Source organism: Salvelinus fontinalis, chromosome 6, assembly GCF_029448725.1.
Source record: "Salvelinus fontinalis isolate EN_2023a chromosome 6, ASM2944872v1, whole genome shotgun sequence".
NCBI lineage: Eukaryota > Metazoa > Chordata > Actinopteri > Salmoniformes > Salmonidae > Salvelinus > Salvelinus fontinalis.
The window spans coordinates 27,671,695-27,691,748 of NC_074670.1; the positions used below are offsets into that span (position 1 = coordinate 27,671,695).

At 40.5% G+C, this 20,054-nt stretch overlaps 2 protein-coding genes across 2 annotated transcripts; both read left to right on the plus strand.

Moving 5' to 3' along the window:
* The first annotated feature begins 5,387 nt into the window (after positions 1-5,387).
* On the plus strand, positions 5,388-12,122 carry ctsk (cathepsin K). The gene is made up of 8 exons (XM_055925871.1): positions 5,388-5,522; positions 6,351-6,477; positions 7,284-7,406; positions 7,991-8,143; positions 8,973-9,191; positions 10,888-11,053; positions 11,199-11,307; positions 11,525-12,122. Exons 2-8 carry the CDS (start codon positions 6,352-6,354, stop codon positions 11,622-11,624), a joined length of 996 nt encoding a protein of 331 aa, XP_055781846.1. The 5' UTR covers positions 5,388-5,522; position 6,351; the 3' UTR covers positions 11,625-12,122.
* Positions 12,123-12,871: 749 nt separating this feature from the next.
* Positions 12,872-19,974, plus strand: LOC129857537 (cathepsin S-like). The gene is made up of 8 exons (XM_055925872.1): positions 12,872-12,978; positions 13,815-13,939; positions 14,198-14,320; positions 14,983-15,132; positions 16,636-16,860; positions 17,022-17,187; positions 17,392-17,494; positions 19,496-19,974. The coding sequence occupies exons 2-8, from the start codon at positions 13,817-13,819 to the stop codon at positions 19,593-19,595; spliced, it is 990 nt and encodes a 329-aa protein (XP_055781847.1). The 5' UTR covers positions 12,872-12,978; positions 13,815-13,816; the 3' UTR covers positions 19,596-19,974.
* Positions 19,975-20,054: the final 80 nt, after the last annotated feature.

Consider the following 20,054-nt stretch of genomic DNA (forward strand, 5'->3'; position numbering starts at 1 on the left):
ATTATGGATCCCCATTAGCCTCTGCCAAGGCAGCAGGTACTCTTCTTGGGGTCCAGCAAAATTAAGGCAGTTACACCATTTTAAAAACTCTAAAATACATTCACAACAGATTTCACTACACATTGTGTGCCCTCAGGCCACTTGTCTATTACCACATATCTACAACATAAAATCCATGTGGTCGTGTGTATAGTGCGTATGTTATCGTGTGTGTATGCATGTGTCTGTGCCTGTGTTTGTGTTTCGTCACAGTCCCCACTGTTCAATAAGGTGTATTTTTTATCTGTTTTGTAAATCTGATGTTACTGCTTGCATCAGTTACTTGATGTGGAATTCAGTTCCATGTCTCATGTCTCTATATGGTACTGTGCGCCTCCCATGGTCTGTTCTGGACTTGGGGACTGTGAAGAAACCTCTGGTGGCATGTTTTGTGGGGTATGCATGGGTGTCCGAGCTGTGTGCCAGTAGTTGAAACAGACACCTCGGTGCATTCAACATACCTCTCACAAATACAAGTAGTGATGAAGTCAATCTCTCCTCCACTTTGAGCCAGGAGAGATTGACATGCATATTATTAATGTTAGCTCTCTGTGTACATCCAAGGGCCAGCCGATTTCAGTTTTCCTAAATCCCTCTTTGTGACACCTGACCACACAACTGAACAGTATTCCAGGTGCGACAAAACTAGGGCATGTAGGACCTGGCTTGTTGATAGTGGTGTTAAGATGGCAGATCAGGGCTTTATTATGGACAGAATCATCTTAGCTACTGTTGTATCCATATGTTTTGACCATGACAGTTTACAATCCAGGGTTACTCCAAGCAGTTTAGTCACCTCAACTTGCTCAATTTCCACATTATTCATTACAAGATTTAGTTGAGGTTTAGGGTGTAGTGAATGATTTGTCCCAAATACAATGCTTTTAGCTTTAGAAATATTTAGGACTAACTTATTGCTTGCCTCCCATTCTGAAACTAACTGCAGCTCCTTGTTAAGTATTGCAGTCATTGCAGTTGCTGTAGTAGCTGACGTAGACACACTGGCTTTACTCAAAGCCAGTAGCATGTCGTTAGTAAAGATTGAAAAAAGTAAGGGGCCAAGACTGCTGCCCTGAGGAATTCCTGATTCTACCTGGATTATGTTGGAGAGACTTCCATTAAAGAACACCCTCTGTGTTCTATTAGACAGGTAACTCTTTTTCCAATATAGCAGGGGGTGTAAGGCCATAACACATAGTGTACGTTTTTTCAGCAGCCGACAATGATCGATAATGTCAAAAGCCGCACTGAAGTCTAACAAAACAGCCCTCACAATCTTTTTATCATCGATTTCTCTCAACCAATCATCGTCATTTGTGTAAGTGATGTGCTTGTTGAATGTTCTTCCCTATAAGCGTGCTAAAAGTCTGTTGTCAATTTCCACTGTAGAAAATCATTGCATCTGTTTAAACACAATTTTTCCCAAAAGTTTACTACGAGTTGGTAACAGGCTGATTGGTCGGCTATTTGAGACAGTAAATGGGGTCTTTACTATTCTTAGGTAATGAATGACTTTTGCTTCCCTCCAGCCCCGAGGGCACACACTTTCTAGTCGGCTTAATTTGAAGATATGGCAAATAGGAGTGGCAATATCGTCCGCTATTCTCCTAAGCAATTTTCCATCCAAGTTGTCAGACCCCACTGGCTTGTCATTGTTGATAGACAAAAATATTTTTTTCACCTCTTCCACACTTACTTTATGGGATTCAAAATTACAATGCTTGACTTTCATAATTTGGTCAGAAATACTTGGATGGGTGGTGTCAGTGTTTGTTGCTGGCATGCCTACATTTTTAAATCTTGCCAATGAAAAAACTCATTAAAGTAGTTTGCAATATCAATGGGTTTTGTGATGAATGAGCCATCTGATTCAATGAATGATGGAGCCCCCTCTAGGCCACATTTGAAGTGTTTTCTTCCAAGGATGTGAGGTTACCAGGGCCTGAGCCTATGTTAAAAGTATTTTTTTTAAGTACAAAGTGTTAGAAATGTGTTTGTTTCGTGTTAAGCCTATGTTAAGCCTATGTTAAGTGTTAAACCTGTGTTAAAAGATGCTTACATTTATTAAAAGAGAAAAAATAAAGCATAATGATAATTGTGTTGAATTGTTTGTGAAATAAAGATAGACATGGTTTTAAAAATATGATGGTAATATTTAATTTAGTACAGAAATGTGTAGATGAGTAGATCTTACACCAAGGCGGCTTAACTTACCCTGGTGCCAAAAAGGTGCCAAAAAACAAATTTTATTGGACAAGCTATGTTTTCAAAACTGTTATGTTTACATGAACTACATGAATTACTTGAATTCTGATTATTTCCAGCGATACACAACATCCTGAAATACAGTACCAGTCAAAAGTTTGGACACGCCACATTTTATATTTGAGATTTTTCAAAGTAGCCACCCTATGCCTTGATGACAGCTTTGCACACTCTTGGCATTCTCTCAACCAGCTTCATGAGGTAGTCACCTGGAATCCATTTAAATTAACAGGTGTGCCTTGTTAAAAGGTAATTTGTGGAATTTCTTTCCTTCTTAATGCGTTTGAGACAATCAGTTACGTTGTGACAAAGTAGGGGTAGTATACAGAAGATAGCCCTATTTGGTAAAAGATCAAGTCCATATTATGGCAAGAACAGCTCAAATAAGCAAAGAGAAATGACAGTCCTTCTTTACCATAAGACGTGAATGGCAGTCAATGAGTAACATTTCAAGGTAGGGATGCAGTCGCAAAAACCATCAAGTGCTATGAAGAAACTGGCTCTCATGAGGACCGCCACAGGAAAGGAAGACCCAGAGTTACCTCTGCTGCAGAGGATAAGTTCATTAGAGTTACCAGCCTCAGAAATTCCAGCCCAAATAAATACTTCACAGAGTTCATGTAACAGACACATCTCAACATCATCTGTTCAGAGGAGACTGTGTGAATCTGGCCATCATGGTCGAATTGCTCCAAAGAAACGACTACTAATGGACACCAATAATAATAAGAGACTTGCTTGGGCCAAGAAACACGAGCAATGGACATTAGACTGGCGGAAAATTGGTCTTTTGGTCTGATGAGTCCAAATTTTTGATTTTTGGTTCCAAGCGCAGTGTCTTTGTGAGACGTAGAGTATGTGAACGGATGATTTCTGCATGTGTGGTTCCCACCGTGAAGCATGGAGGAGGAGGTGTGATGGTGTGGGGGTGCTTTGCTGGTGACATTGTCTGTGATTTATTTAGAACTCAAGGCACGCTTAACCAGCATGGCTATCATTTGTTTTTCAACAGGACAATGACCCAAAACACACCTCCAGGCTGTGTAAGGGCTATTTGACTAAGAAGGAAAGTGATGGAGTGCTGCATCAGATGACCTGGCCTCCACAATCACCCAAACTCAACACAATTTAGATGGTTTGGAATGAGTTGAGTGAAGCTGAGTTATGCTCAGCATATGTGGGAACTCCTTAAAGACTGTTGGAAAAGCATTCCTCGTGAAGCTGGTTGAGTGAATACCAAGAGTGTGCAAAGCTGTCATCAAGACAAAGGGTGGTTACTTTGAAGAATCTCAAATATAAAAAATATTTTGATTTGTTGAAACACTTTTTTGGTTACTACATGATTCCATGTGGGTTATTTCATAGTTTTGACGTCTTCACTATTATTCTGCAATGTAGAAAATAGTAAAAATAAAGAGAAACCCTGGAATGAGTAGGTGTGTCCAAACTTTGACTGGTACTGTATATGTAGATATATTTGTTAGAACGAATACTATATTTCTCACAATTCATTTGTTTGCTTAGCAATTTCAAAGTGAACACTCCATTGGAATTCAAGTTAATTCAAGTATTGGCACTGTCACATAAACATGGTCAATCAGAAAATACCTAGTAAAATACCAACGCCCCCACTCCACAAACACACCAACATGCACATACACGCACACACACACACACAAACACATCACCACATCACCATGACATGTTCTCGACCTAAGAGGGGGACTGCTGGTTGATCGATGCAGACAGTCCTGGTCTCATTATCTAGAGTGTCTGGCCCAATCAAACAGTGCCTGAAAGAGTCTTATAGGAGCTTAAGTCTCATTCTGCTGCCCAGTGAGCTCCGGAGGACCAAGGGCATATGCTTCAGGTGCCCAAGTCTATACCAGAGATCAGACAGATTACAAATGGTTATTGACGAATGCTAGGCTAGCTCCCTTGCACATGAATGACTCTCATACTCGAGACTCCACATGGCTTGACCTTAAACATCAAACTTCTACTTTTGAAACAGAGAGAGCTAACCATCTTTATTCTGTTATCTAGTGTTTTATGTTGAAATAATGATAATGTCTTATCAAAAATGGTAACTGGATTTGGCGGATAAGACGAAGAAACATGTTCTTGCGATGCAAAAATATGAAAAAATCCACTTAAACATGCATTCATTCAGCACAGGAGAATAGTTTGGGTTGAATAGGGCCCCATTTTACATGAAAAAAAGTGTGAGTAATCAACATGCAGTTTAGTGGGTTGTTCTCATTGTTGAGTGTATGTCACGAGATGCATTCTTTTTTAAGGGGTGATTTAAGCATGTAGAGTCATGTCTGACTGCATGTACCTAACATCATGAGACAGTCTTCATATACACACAGCCCTGACACATTGGCTCAGGACCACAGGGGGTTGACTAACACACGGAAGTACCCGCTTGAACAACAGAGCAATGGTGATCATATGCAGAAGGGGGGACCATAGCATAGAATTGTTGGGATTTGCTACAGACAGTATGTCATATTCTATATAGAGAGGCCACCTTGAAACTTGTATATATATTATACTTAACCCTGATTTGAGTCACATGGAAAAATTCTACTTTGCTTCAGCTATCAAAAGTGAAGGTCCAAAGTTATCCAAATGGCCTATCCCCCCACCACCAGACAACACCACCCCACTCACCGCTCATACCCTCAATTTTACCAACACGCCTAATTTTGTTTTGCATTACACCATTATGTAACTTACATCGTAGGCTCATTCTGAAATAATAAATACTTTACAAATATTTAGTTGTTTGATATATATTCACAGTCATTCACTTTCTTTATTTTCTGAATCTTCTAAATAAACAGTTAGAGGCTACTGCTTGCCTACATCTTTTAATTAAAATAATCGTCATACACTTGTTATAAACCTATGCAACTGAGATAAATGTGCACAACGAATATAGGCCTATTGCAATGTTAAATATTGACTTTGAAGTTAGAGACGCCCCTGCAATTTGACACCTGACATCATCTGGTTGGCTCCTTTAGATGAGCGAATCCAGATGTAATTCCCCTTTGCGGAAACTTTTTCCCCTCCTAAATTCAGAGCTCCCTATGCACTTCCTCAAACTGCAGACTATATAACTGCTTACACAGTAACCTACTTCATCGCAGCGAAACAACTGGTCAAAGGAATTCATCCGACACCTTCTCCTCAAGTCTACGACGAAGGTAGAATTTGCCAAATCACAATTTTTTCAATTTCTTAAATCCGGAAACTTTTGATGTTGCCTTTATTTCTACATTATTTTTTCAAGCAGTCATTTTGTAGAATTATGTTCATTAGAACTTTCAGTTTCACCTGGAATTTTATGTTTCCATAAAACAATTTACCACATCGAATTAGTTGTTAAATCACTGCGTTTCGACAAATAGTAGGCTTCGTTTGTTTTATAATTGAATCATTGCAGAGCAGTGATGTGTTTAACGTTATACGTGTACTATATTATGTTTGCAACAAAGAATGCACTTTGGTCATGGTGTAGCCAAACATTTCTCATAGAAATGAAACAGTTCTAAAGTTAACTATGAAACCTTTATAGCCTGTATAGCCTACATTCATTTATAGCACCATGAAACAATGGGAATATTAGACATTAAGTAAACCATAAGTTGCAAGCATTATCACTGTGCAGCAAAGGTTTATACAGTAGCATGAAGTTCCCTATGAATGATCTGAGGAATTTCCCATAGAACATAGAGATACTTACTGTCTTTTGTTATGACACCTTTTAATAATGAGGCAGAGCCAGAAAAATATGAACTGAAGCCCAATGTACTTCAGCTCGCTTATGGATGTTACGTTGTCAGTATGAAAGTCAACAACCATTTCTGTATTTGTACTGTAATTAGTGCCCTTTTTTGGGTTTGTCTAGACTCTTAGGTGCTGCCACAATATATACATTTAGAAATATAATGCATAATGCAATTATCACATTTTATTTATCAATGTAAAATGTGTACTTCAATGACTAAAGTAGCCCTTTTGTCTTTTCCCAGAATGCTGCTGTGTGGTTGTGTACTGCTGCTCTTGGGCTCAGTCCTAGCCCATCCCTTGAACGAGATGTCACTGGAGGCACAGTGGGACTCGTGGAAGACCACCCACCTGAGAGAGTACAACGGCCTGGTAAGTGTCTGTCTTTCTGGCTGCCTGGCTACCTACTCCTCACATTTATGCAATGGTTTTTGTTTCAATTCTGCCCATTCCTCCTAAGATTGGCAATTACAGAACGATTACCTCAGCCTTGGATAACTAATACTCATGATGTTTCTTATTTGCTTTGACGGTGAAAAATGCTTTTGAATATCAAAGCCATTCATCATCATGAAATTAGTTATAATATAGTGTGTCACTTATACGTATGAGAACACTGTTATCTTTAAGTCAATAGTTTACGAACTTTTGTGGAAAACTTCTGTATGTGTTGTTCTCACTTGAAATGTTTTGTTATTATACCTTGCAAGCAAGAAAAGCAGGAAACATGGGAACTAATCCTCCGTTCATCATTTTCAACGTCCTTGTTTTTACAGTAAAGAGTTATCAGCCAAGCTGTTAGGAACACAAGTATTTCAGTGCAATAAGCTAACTTGACCTTACAAGACAATGTTTGGGCCTCACTGCTTCAGGATGTGTGTCCCCCACAATCTGCGGTCAGCACATTCCTCAGCAGTCAGCAGAAAACACAGAACAGCACTTTTTCCCCAACTACATCCAGCTTTGAAGCATCATTCCTTACACACTGTAATGAGTGATCGAAGGCACTGTAAAGAGTTGACAATAAATATTTTCCTAACTACCTTTCACCTCCACCATTTTGTGTCTCTATGAACCAGTTCAGTTGCACTGTAGAGACTTTGAGCACAGGGACGAAAGAACACATGAAAGGCCAGTGTATGATTGATACTCGTGTTTTGTTGATGTTTTAATGGTAGGGGGAGGAGGCAATCCGTAGAACCATCTGGGAGAAGAACATGCGTCTGATCGAAGCCCACAATGAGGAGGCCGCTCTGGGCATTCACTCGTACGAGCTGGGCATGAACCACCTGGGAGACATGGTGAGTTAGTGAGCCACATCCTCTATGGGCGTTTTTTGTTGATGTTGCATACATGGAGAAAAAGCACAAAGAAAGGGAGGGTCTAAAAAGGGTCTATGTATCTCCGTGTGAAAGCATACATCTGGAATGATATGTCAGAGGGAAACTATTTTGTGTTTGCTGTCCTCAGTTATCCTTTCTATGCCACTCATTAATGTTTTGCCCATTTATTATCCATCGGAGCACACAGAGATCAGTTCATCTGAATGTCAGTTTCACTTCTGTGTTGAGATGTTCTGTAAATAAAACAATGATGTATAGTACTTCCAGTTTCACAGAGACTAGCGGTAACCTAACATGTTTCAGCACTCGTACTCGTATCAGGGCATGATGGGTTTAAAATTATGTAAATTGTGTCAGTTTTTTTTATTTCATTTTTTATTTCATGATCTCCAATGGGATTAATAAGCCATTGATTTTTTAATATGATAACTGCTGGACTATAAACATGGAAACACCTGTCCCTACCCATAGTGGGTAAATGGTTCATAGTCTATTGCTGTGCATGCATAATTCCCTCATCCTCATCCCTCTCCTCTTCCCAGACGTCAGAGGAGATAGTTGAGAAGCTTACTGGCCTCCAGGTGCCCATGAACAGGGACCGTAGCAACACCTGGATCCCTGACAACAATGTGGTGAAGCTCCCCAGGTCCATCGACTACCGCAAGAAGGGCATGGTGACCCCAGTCAAGAACCAGGTTAGAGGATGCGAACAACAAAGAGCTGTCACTCAAGTCCAGTGTTTCCCCTAGATGTATTTCTTACTTCCTAGATTTATTGCACCAAAATGTTCAAACAAGCTTAATTGAGGCCAAAATAATGGTTTTAGGTTGAGAGCAACAGTCTAGGTGGGGTGCCATCTGAAAATGTTTAGGGGAAACACTGGGTTATAAAGAACTGATTTCATATTCATCCTTGCTTTCAGTCAGTTAAGTAAGGCCTCTTTGTTTTCTTGAGGTAGCAAATGATCACAGTTACAGTACAGTCACATAACCTGTCTAGGACAATAAAAACCCATGGTTTGTCTAATTAACTTAGACAAGTAAAGAATGTTTGATTATGAAAGGTAATTACTCATTATGATCTAATTGGACATTAAGGCATTATTTATTATTCATGTCAACATGGTATTTATTTAAGTGGTACATTAAGTACCCAGGCTGAAATATGGAGTACATCTTTGCTACCTGGGAACACTAGGAGATTAGCCCTAGATTTATACCATTCATCTAATGAACATTAGGTCACTTTACATGAGCACTAATAGTCTGTCGTATCAACAAAGAGCTGTCAGGTTCAGGGGGGTGTGATAGTGAGGTGTGAGTGCAGTATGTCTACCCTCTAGTGGTGAATATGATAACTACAGACGTTCTGAGGGCAGACAAAAAAAAACATTATTTGCTGAAACCCTCTGAAAGCTTTTTTTCAATCAGAGCCTTTGACTCTGTCAAAGTGCACCACCTGATGGACAAATTGGAGAAGGCAACTCTGACCCTAATGTAAATGTTTATGTCCTCTCTTTCTCAGCTCTCCTGTGGCTCCTGCTGGGCCTTCAGCTCTGCTGGGGCCCTGGAGGGCCAGCTGGCAAAGACCACAGGCAAACTGATAGACCTCAGCCCCCAGAACCTGGTGGACTGTGTCACTGAGAACAATGGCTGTGGTGGAGGCTACATGACCAACGCCTTCGAATACGTTGAGGAAAACGGAGGCATCGACACAGATGAGGCTTACCCTTACCTTGGCCAGGTAGGGGCATGGTTTGGCTGACATTGAAACAGAATGTGAATGTCGTTTTAGTTTGTTCGCCAAACAACTGTTTTAGTTTGTTGAAATTACATTTTCAGTCAGCATTTTCTTACAACACGCCAGGTAAGTTGGAATGTGCTGGATGACATTTGCAGTTTCTGATTTAGCTATCACATCAAATGCTCTTTAACTAAAACAAGCTAATAATTACATGCAGTTAACCAAAAAGTCCTAAAATGTATTTCTGTGGCCAATTCCAGGAAGTGGTGACATCCATGGTCTTATGTATTCTCCAATGGCCTAACTACAAACAACACAAATACTTTGCTCACTTCCATATTGTTTAGTACTTTGCTTGCATGTAAAAAACATACCACACTGGCAATTCTTTCTTTACCACATCTGTATTTGTCCACATTTTCCTATGATATACAGAACACACCACTACCAAGGTGATATGAAAGTTATTTGTAATTTGCCAGAAATGTACAGTAGCAACATAGTACCAAGACCAGCTATAGTGGAAAGTCAGTAGGCCTGATCACCAACAACAACGAGACAGCCTACAGGGAGGATATAGGCACTCTGACGGTGTGGTGCCAGGTAAACAACCTCTCCCTCAACGTTAGCAAAACAAAGGAGCTGATTGTGGACTTCAGGAGGAACCAGGCTGGACACGCCCCCATCCCCATCAACGGGGCCGCCGTGGAGACGGTCTGCTGTGGAGACGGTCGTCTCAGAGATACTGAAATGGTCTAACCACACGGACACCGTAGTGAAGAAGACCTCAGGATGCTGAAGAAATTTGGCATGTCCCCGAGGGCCCTCACAGTGTTCTACAGAAGCACCGTCGAGAGCGTACTGTCGGGTTGCATCACAGCCTGGTACGGCAACTACGTGCAGCCGAACGCACCATTGGGTGCACACTGCCTGCCCTACAGGACACCTAGAACACCAGATGTCACAGGAAAGCCAAGAAGATCATTGGGGATCCGAGCCATTCAATCCATGCCCTGTTCTCCCCGCTTCAATCACTCAGACGCGAGCAGTACAGGAGCATTATGGCAAAAACTGAAAGACTGGCCTATAGTTTTTACCCTCAGTCCATCAGGTTGCTGAATAGCCACCACTAGTCAGCTATCTGGTCCCCCCTCCCCCCTGCTACTCCCCCTATGTACATTCCCCCGCTACTCCCCGCAAATGGACATCCCCCCACATCCTCAACTCTCACACTTATCTTACCTGCTACTCCCCCTATGGACATTCTTTCTCCTGCTGCCCCCCCCCCCCAACGGATTTTACTCTGCCCCCACCCCAAAATTCATCACATTTGCAGTTGTTAATATGTTTATTAATACTTTTTGGTTTTGATTCCACTCAATGATCATGTTACTGCTCCCCCTATGATTATTCCACCCCACCCCCCCAACAGTCTTTGCTCTGCCTCCACCCCAATGAACATGTATTTATTCATCACTGCCACAGTTGTTATTATGTATATAGTGCTATTTCTATTTCTATAGTTTTTATTACCATTTTCATTATTTTATTTCACTTAGTCCTGCATGTTGGAGCTCGAAGCCTAAGATTTTCACTGTACCCTGCAATCACACCTGCAACCCTGTACATGTGACCATTAAGCAATCAGAATCTGAATCATAAATAAACCAATCCATGTCTACCACTCTGTCTACAGGATGAGCAGTGTGCCTACAACGCGTCTGGCATGGGTGCTCAGTGTCGCGGGTTCAAGGAGATCCCTGAGGGAGACGAGTGGGCACTGACCAAGGCTGTAGTCAAAGTGGGGCCTGTGGCTGTGGGCATTGATGCCACCCTCTCCACCTTCCAATTCTACCAGAGAGGTGAGTGACATTCTGCCTCCAAGTACCATGGATAGAAGAATCAACCACTTGGAGTGGTCTAACACACGACACATGCCAGTAGACTCCTAAAGCGCTTCTCTTAAAGCTTATTGAAGCTCATTCCTTTACACTGTCATTTACTCAGGTGTGTACTACGACCCCAACTGCAACAAGGATGACATCAACCACGCCGTGCTTGCAGTGGGCTATGGACAAACTGCCAAGGGCATGAAATTCTGGATCGTCAAGAACAGGTGGGTCACAATGCACTGGGCTTATTCAATGGCATCAGGTAATACGTTTCACACTGTTGACCTGAAATGTATTTTTTCAAAATCACAATTCATCCTCTATATTCTCTCTCTCTCTCTCTGTCTCTCTCTCTCCCTCTCCCCCCCCTCTCTCTCTCTGTCTCTCTCTCTCTCTCTCTCTCCCTCTCTCTTTCTCTCTCTCTCTGTCTCTCTCTAACAGCTGGAGCGAGAGCTGGGGCAAACAGGGCTACATCATGATGGCACGTAACCGTGGGAATGCGTGTGGCATTGCCAACCTGGCCAGTTACCCCATCATGTGAACACCAAGCGGCAGAGTGCACCATGGAGGCAGGGAAGCCAAACCACATATCAATGACTACACCCAATACAGAAATTAACACTATGTTTCTGGAATAGCACATTCATATAGTCTGGAAGTTTGGAGTTTTTTTGCAACCTACTCAATTCTTACTGTTATATCTTCAAACTGCCAGACTCAATTGTAGTCTGATCTACAGTGGAACAACTATGATTGTGATGAGGAATGTGTGTAGTGCACAGCACTTTACATAGGTTGTATTCAGTGTGTCAGGTCAGGTAACATTGCTGTGCAATGGGAGTTTTGTCTCACTTTCCTGTCAATGCAAAAAGGTCTTGAACTTAGTAAATGTAAGTGTGTGTCGATCAAGATTACTCCTGGTGGGTTTTTTAATGATGTTGACTTTTATTTTATTGTTCAGCACTTTTACACCAAATTCTGATGATTGAATTGTAACATTGTTTTCTATTAAATGGAATAAAAGTTGATTCATTTGAAATGTGAGTGTATGTGCCTGTAAATTTCCCCATTGAAGGGAAGAGATGTGAAAGAAAGACCAACAGAAAAAGGAAGATTAAGGTTCCTGAGGTTTTTCAGCGATGTTAAGTATCTCAAATCAACAATCATTCAGTGTACTTTATTGCAGTGCTGTATGTATAAATACACAACAATATGAAGGAAGTATACATGTATTTGCGTTGACTGTTAGATCTGATGAGGATGAATGCAGTACTGATTAGAAGCCTTCTTGAGGTCATGAGATAGAGAGACAATGAGATAATAAATAGGTGAACATGTAACATACCAGTTTCATACCAGTAACACCGCTTCCTGCCTCAGACTCACCCCCTCAAACAACAGACTTCCTGTGATCTAGTCTTAAAATCCGATGAAAGCTCTTGTATAGTTAATGTAGTTTGGATTGAATGTAATGTTTATAAATACACTGATGGCAATGTTTAAAAAAAGAGATTGGTAGGTAGCCTACTGTTAAGAGCAATGGGCCAGTAAAATGAACCCTAATTGTTTATATATTTTAACAAATATTTAAGAACAGTGGGCTGGCTAATAGTCAGTATGATATCTGCCTATATATTTGTATATGTTCACCCTAGAAGTCATACACATTATAATTAAGGGGTCTATAATATTGTTTTTAAATGCAATGAGAAATAGTATTTTAGCATGGTCAACATAGACATTTATAGATGACACATTAGAAATGGTCAATGAGGAAGTTCTACCACATGACTTTCACAAATAAATATCAAGCAAGAAAACAGATCCCACTGAAATCAATTGACGCGCCTTGCTCTCCTCTGAAGTCATCATCAGGTGCAACCGAGTTTTACAAGGTAAACGTTTCTCCGTTTTCAGTCGAGGCAGATAAGACTATTTCAAGTACATAATGTAGTTAGCTAGACTCGTTTTAATTAGGAATTTGGTTTTAACTTGACCTTATTTAAAAACATTTTCATAAAGCATTCGTTTTACTTTCGTTTTTAATTTGTCAGTGTAACATTATTTGCTTATAACCATTCATGCATTTATGTTTTCTTCCTTTTGTGAAATTCCTCTTTTCATTACAACCTTTTCTGTAACTTGGACAACATCAACATTAATGAGTTGTACAGTTTCATAAACTAGATGATTTCTACTGATAGCCTAGTGGCAAACCTACTGAGATATTTATTTAACTAAATAATAAGCCTACCCAACGACACAATATTCTTATTTTTTATGAAATTAGATAATTTTACCCGTTTTGGGGCTTTCTTTTACGCAGTAGAGATGGGTTAACAACCCCGGCACGTCAGATAGCCTAATCTTGAGCACTGAAGCTTCCTATTGAATAGGCCATAAACATTTTTCTATATGCAACGTTTTTGTAGAATCTGAGTGATGGAGTTATTTATTTGATCAGCGTTAAAGACTCTTGATAAACCGTCTGCTAGCGCAACAGTTTCAATAACCGCTGATGGTTGGTCTTGTGACATGCAGAGTCATTGTGTATAGGCTACAGTAGTTCCCGTCGCAGTAAATGGTTATTGAAATGTGTTGAGTTTATTTGCGCAACTTAAACGTAATTGAGCCACACACACACACTATTACTTCCTTATCTGGATACAAAATGAAATACTACAATATAATTGCCTCCTGGTTGTATAACAGTTGCCTATCTTCTGTGCAGGCATGATGTTGTGGAGCCTGCTGCTCGCGGTGCTATGTGGCACAACAGTTGCCCTGTTTGACCCAATGCTGGAACAGCACTGGCAGATGTGGAAGAAGACACATGGCAAGGACTACCAGACTGAGGTGAGATGAACCAGCATCACTGTAAGATGTTTTGGCTAGGATAAGGCCAAGCTGCTACAATAGTGGCATTTAGACAGGTTCTGTTTGGTGTATAGGTTGGAAGTACCACCACCCTTCCCACATACATTTCTTACATATAACTAGCTATCACTGAATGCATTGTGATTCAACCTGTATGGTTTACATATTTGAAAGTGTATTGTTTTACAAGTCATAGACTGAGATTTTTCTACCCCTGTGTGTGTGGATACCGTGTAGGTTGAGGAGCTGGGCCGAAGGGAGGTCTGGGAGAGGAATCTTCAGCTGATCAGCCTCCACAACCTTGAGGCGTCCATGGACATGCACACCTATGACCTGGGCATGAATCACATGGGGGACATGGTGAGGGCCTCGGGTCACTGACAATGCCAAGGGACAATTTGGAACTCTGATATCTGAAGATGTTAGTAAACTTAGCACCAACCTTGGCCTGATTCCATCAAATGTTGATAGTGCGTGTATGGAATAGGATTCCAAAAAACGTATGCAGAATATGTGATGCTTTCAGTAGGTGATGCAGACAGCCTGGTTTACATGAAGGAAGAGTCAAACATTTAGATTTTGACCTACATGACTATTTATTTTGCTGAGTTCCTTTGTCATTGTTTTCCGGTGTTTGATTTTCTTGGCTAATAGCTGTTGAACTGTTGCTTAAACTGCTTTCCTGAAAACAAGACAGTGCATGCATTCATTCCTAATCTTAGTGATTAATGAGCGTGACTGCAAATATACTTCCTTATTCCTCTAGTATGTATAACAAGTGGATGTACCCTTTCATGAGTACGCATCTGATTTGCTTTCTATAAATGCACAAGTAAAAGTATCATCCCATTGCACTACAGTATGTGCCTTTAAATGTATTTGTTATCCTGTTTCAACGTGCATCTTCCTCCAGTTGATGTAGTCTTGGGTTCATGGGATGGATTTATTATACTGATTAAAGTAAGTGCTCTTTAAATGCTCAGTCTGGTCAAGGTGTTGCCTCTCTTGTCAACCATTTTCAGACCCAGGAGGAGATTGCCGAGTCTTTTGCCTCATTGCGTGTTCCTGCTGACCTCAAGAGGGAGCCCTCTGAATTTGTAGGATCCTCCGGTATTGCACCTGATACCTTTGACTGGAGAGAGAAGGGCTACGTCACTGGAGTCAAAACGCAGGTAATGATGAACAGCTATCAGTGCAGTTTGTGCCTGCTCCTTTATATACTGACTTGTATGTGTAACTGATAGATGCGCGCGCGCGCACACACACACACACACACACACACACACACACACACACACACACACACACACACACACACACACACACACACACACACACACACACACACACACACACACACACAAACTACATGTTAATGTTTTTAAATGTTTGTATATTGTGATGTCTTTTAGCTATAATGTCTTTTTCGCTATGTGTCGGGCCCCAGTATGACTACCTGTCGCCAATGGCGTCAGCTGTCGTAGAAATATTGTTTCAATAATATCTCTCAGATACCGGAACATATGAATTCAAATAGACATTATTACAAAGTAACAAGCCGGGCTGGTCCATGGAGCAACAGCCTTCCCCAGTCTCAGCAAATTCCTTTATACATTTTTAAGTTTACATATATCTTATAGTTCTTCCCCTTTATGTTAATAATCAGCTCATTTTGGCTTCACGCCACTTTGGTTTCCCACTCTAAATTCCTTATCGCGGGCGGCCTTTCCCTGCCCATCCAAATCCTTGGATTGAATATATTGGTGGCGCAATTGTGACTGTTTGGTTAAAAAATAATTTCAACACCCACCAAGCTGCAGTCATAAGTACATTCATTATATTGATTATATCATCACCCACCAGGCTATAGTCATAAGTGTATTCATTATATTGATTATGACACTTCTTATCCAGGCATACATCTGGATTACAATGTGTGTCTATTTCTTTGGTATATTGACTTTTCTCATGCTATATATGTGTAATTATAGGTTTCTTTTAAGCTTTTAATGATTCTGTTTTGCTATATTATTATTTCACAATGTGCTACTGGAAAATCATCCGCTAATGGGGATCCTAATAAATAAAATACATTGTGTACATTGTACTGTTGTATGTATATCATACATTATATGTATTCTCTTTTTTAAACTAATGGTAAATATCCTTGGGATGAATTAAAGTTGTTGTTACAGTATAATAACTGATATCAGGATGTTAAAACACAGAGCTGTCTCTTTTCAGGTCTTACTTCCTCTGTTTGTTTACTGTAGGCCTCTTCCTTGTTCTCAGTCATTTAATTAGTTCCTTTTTTGTGAGGAAGTCAGCGGCTTAAGTGCTAGGGTGTGCAAGTTTAAAACCACTGAATGACAAGAACTGCATGTCTGCACAACATCAACATTTCCGTTACACTTTATTGTGCCAGTAAAATGTTTCTGTATTACATAGTAATACCGCTAAGCACTATTTGAAACCAACTTGTGAATTATATTGCACTTTTTTTCCCCTTTTTGTTTTATTGCATGTTTCAGAAACCATTGCCACCACATCATTTATTGTAGATGTAATGGTAATGAAACAGTACTGTAAAATAAGGTAAACTAATAGGACTCTCAAATCAACTTTATCCAGGTATTAGATGTGGATTGCTTCCCTAACAATTGTGTTGTCCATAGGGCTCCTGTGGCTCCTGCTGGGCATTCAGCTCTGTTGGGGCCCTGGAGGGCCAGCTGATGAAGACCACAGGTAAACTGATAGACCTCAGCCCCCAGAACCTGGTGGACTGCTCCTCCAAATACGGCAATAAGGGCTGCCACGGTGGCTTCATGACCAAGGCCTTCCAGTATGTCATCGACAACCAGGGCATTGACTCTGACCAATCCTACCCTTACAAGGGAGTGGTGAGTATAAACTAGTATTAACAGTATTACTAGTGTGTAGCTGGGGTCAGCTGCCCTTGGTAAGTAGCTGCAGTAACTAGCTGGTTATAGCTTATTTCCCACGCCACGTTAGCCTTGTGGAGTAGTATCTGACCCCTTTGTTGTCTTGTCTCCCCTGTTAGCATCAACAGTGTAGCTACAACCCTGCTCAGCGTGCTGCAAACTGTTCCAAGTACAGCTTTCTGCCTGAGGGGGATGAGGGGGTTCTGAAAGAAGCGCTGGCCACCATCGGACCTATCTCTGTCGGTATTGATGCCACCCGACCTAATTTTGCCTTCTACCGCAGGGGTACGGAAAAACTTAATTTCAACTTCTTGGGGCATGTTTTTACATTTTAAGGACATTATGGTCTTGACGTTGGTAATGTATATCTCAATCTGAAACGATGTGGATTTTATTGTGTAATTGGTCAACCTATTGACTTTGACTTGTGGAGAAATGCATATATATTGAGGGTTGACTTGTCATTGTCCAACCCATGTATAATTGTAGGAGTTTACAATGATCCAACTTGCACAAAGAAGACAAACCATGCTGTCCTTGCTGTAGGCTACGGTACCCTGGGCGGGCAGGATTACTGGCTGGTGAAGAACAGGTAAGGGGATTTAGAACTTCACTCAGAGTTTCCATCTTAAAAGCCCCATCTGCTCTTCTGCTGTTCTGTATCTAGTTATTTAGTCAAACAGGGCTACTGTTCAGAGCTGAGATGAACAGATCCTCCAAGTGGACTTGTATTCAACTAGATGACCCTTCTCAAACCTCCGTCTGCTCCTTTGTTTTATTCCGACAAACAGGACCATGGTGAACAGTAAAAATGGAAGTCAAAAGAGAAAGTGAAACTCAAATTGGGCTTTAGACAAATGAACCTTGGTAGTTTGGGATTTAATGCTATTGTTTATTGTGGGGTTATTCAGCTGGGGATCTGCGGCCCCTTAGGGGTCTGCCAAAATAATAATAATTGTAATATAATTTTTTCCCCCCAATGTTTTTAGGAATATCTCTACCAACAACAGAATAAACAACATACCTACTGTAGAAAACAGGAGAATATCTTCTTTCTACACTAAAAACATCTATAAAAACAACATGCTAAAATGTCAAAGATTTTACTGCATTACAGTTCATATAAGGAAATTAGTCAATTTAAATAAATTCATTAGGCCCTGATCTATGAATGTCAGGTGACTGGGAATACAGATAGGCTTATGTTGATCACAGATACCTTAAAAGAAAAGGTAGGGGCGTGGATCAGAAAACCAGTCAGTATCTGGTGTGACCCCCATTTGTCTTATATTTTTGTTCGGTATAATAATGTAAATGTTATCTCTTAACTCCAAATTACACTGATTGGAGCCAATTACACTCACTGGAGTATCTAACATAGGCTTTGAAAAAGCGTCAGCGAATAGGCTACCAGTACGGCACGTGTTGCTGGCTGCTGGTTAGCTGACTAAACTCAACTCCACGGTGAAGGAGGTTTCTGATAAACTCCACCAACGGGGTTGAGCAGAGACCAGGCTTTGTGGAATTTAAGCTCTGACTACATTGATTTGCCCAAGGTCAATACTTTAAAAAAATATATATTATGAAATGTTTACCTTGTACTGTTTGTCCTCTGTAGTTGCGTGTCTTTCTTTGTTTGATGAAATCCATATTTTTTAAATAAATGTTATCAAATACAACCACTGACTGTTTGCTCGATGATGGTAACTCAGTGCGACTGTGCATGTGCCAATTGAATCTCAGATGAAGTAGGCCTAGGTCTCCAAATGCTCATGTCCGATCAAATCGCACAATCTTGGCCTACATCATCGGAAATTCAATTAGCACATTTGGCACGACTTGCCCTCTTCGAGAAACAGAAACGAGCAAACAGTCGGTGGTTGTACTTGATTAACATTCATTGAAAAAGAAAGTCACGCAACTACAGAGGACAAACATAGGTACAAGGTAAGCGTTTCAGAATTGACTTCTTTTTAAGTATTGACCTTGAGCGAATCAATGTAGTCGGAGCTGAATTTCACAAAGCCTGGTCTCTGCTCAACTCCGTTGGTGGAGTTTATCAGAAACTTCCTTCACGATGGAGTTGAGTTAAGTCAGCTAGCTGCTGGTAAACTTTCTTGATTTGGACATACATGGCTGGCTAACCTTTGTTTAACAGCTAAATAGCTGCTCTTAGCGGAAATGTGTTTGGAGTTACCTCTCTAGCTAATTGGCAGTGTTGGGTCGGTTACTTTCTAAAAGTAATCCATTACAGTTATTAGTGACCTGTGCAAAATTGTAATCAGTAACCAGTAACATAACTTTTGGATTACCCAAACTGAGTAATGTAATCTGATTACATTTAGTTACTTTTAGATTACTTTCCCCTTAAGAGGCATTAGAAGAAGACTAAAATGTAGGCTACCAATTGAACCACATCTATTACAGGATAAATCAATGTTAAAGTTTACATAGCTGGCCATATATGAATGTTACATTTTACTCTATGGGTTTACTCTATGGGTTGGCTGTGTAGGCTTCTTGAAGACCTCAGGTTTATTGAGTATTGATGTTCATTGGAAATATGTTTCAATCTTCCTCACCCTCTGTCTAGCTGGGGCTTATCGTGGGGAGACCAGGGATATATACGGATGACACGCAACAAGGACAACCAGTGTGGCATCGCCTTGTACGGGTGCTACCCTGTCATGTAACTCCTGCTAATCAAAGTGGCCTAACTGGAAAAACGGAGCCCTTTCATTCATTGAATGTAATTCATTTTTACTAGCTCCATTGTTTTAGTCTTGTTTTTACCATTTCACTTTCTGTCACTTTCTGTCTATATAGACATTACTTCTTTAAAAGAGTTTTTAGAAATCATGTATAAGGCAAATGTGATTATCTACATTATCACTGTATCTAGCATTCTGTCCAGGGGGTGTACTTGTACATCAAGTTGCCTCACGCTACAGAAACAGGAGCTCTTGCTCGTATGAGCCGTTTTAGCTCGCACATGCCAAGGCTCGTGCAAAGCTACTTACTTGCTTAAATTAAAGTATATTTTGTCATCGAATAAATATAACTTTTAAAGAACTGATTTGAATTGAATTAATATTTCTACCTCCAAACTGTAGTGACTGTAAATTGCAATGTGTGTTTATTTCCATTTCCTC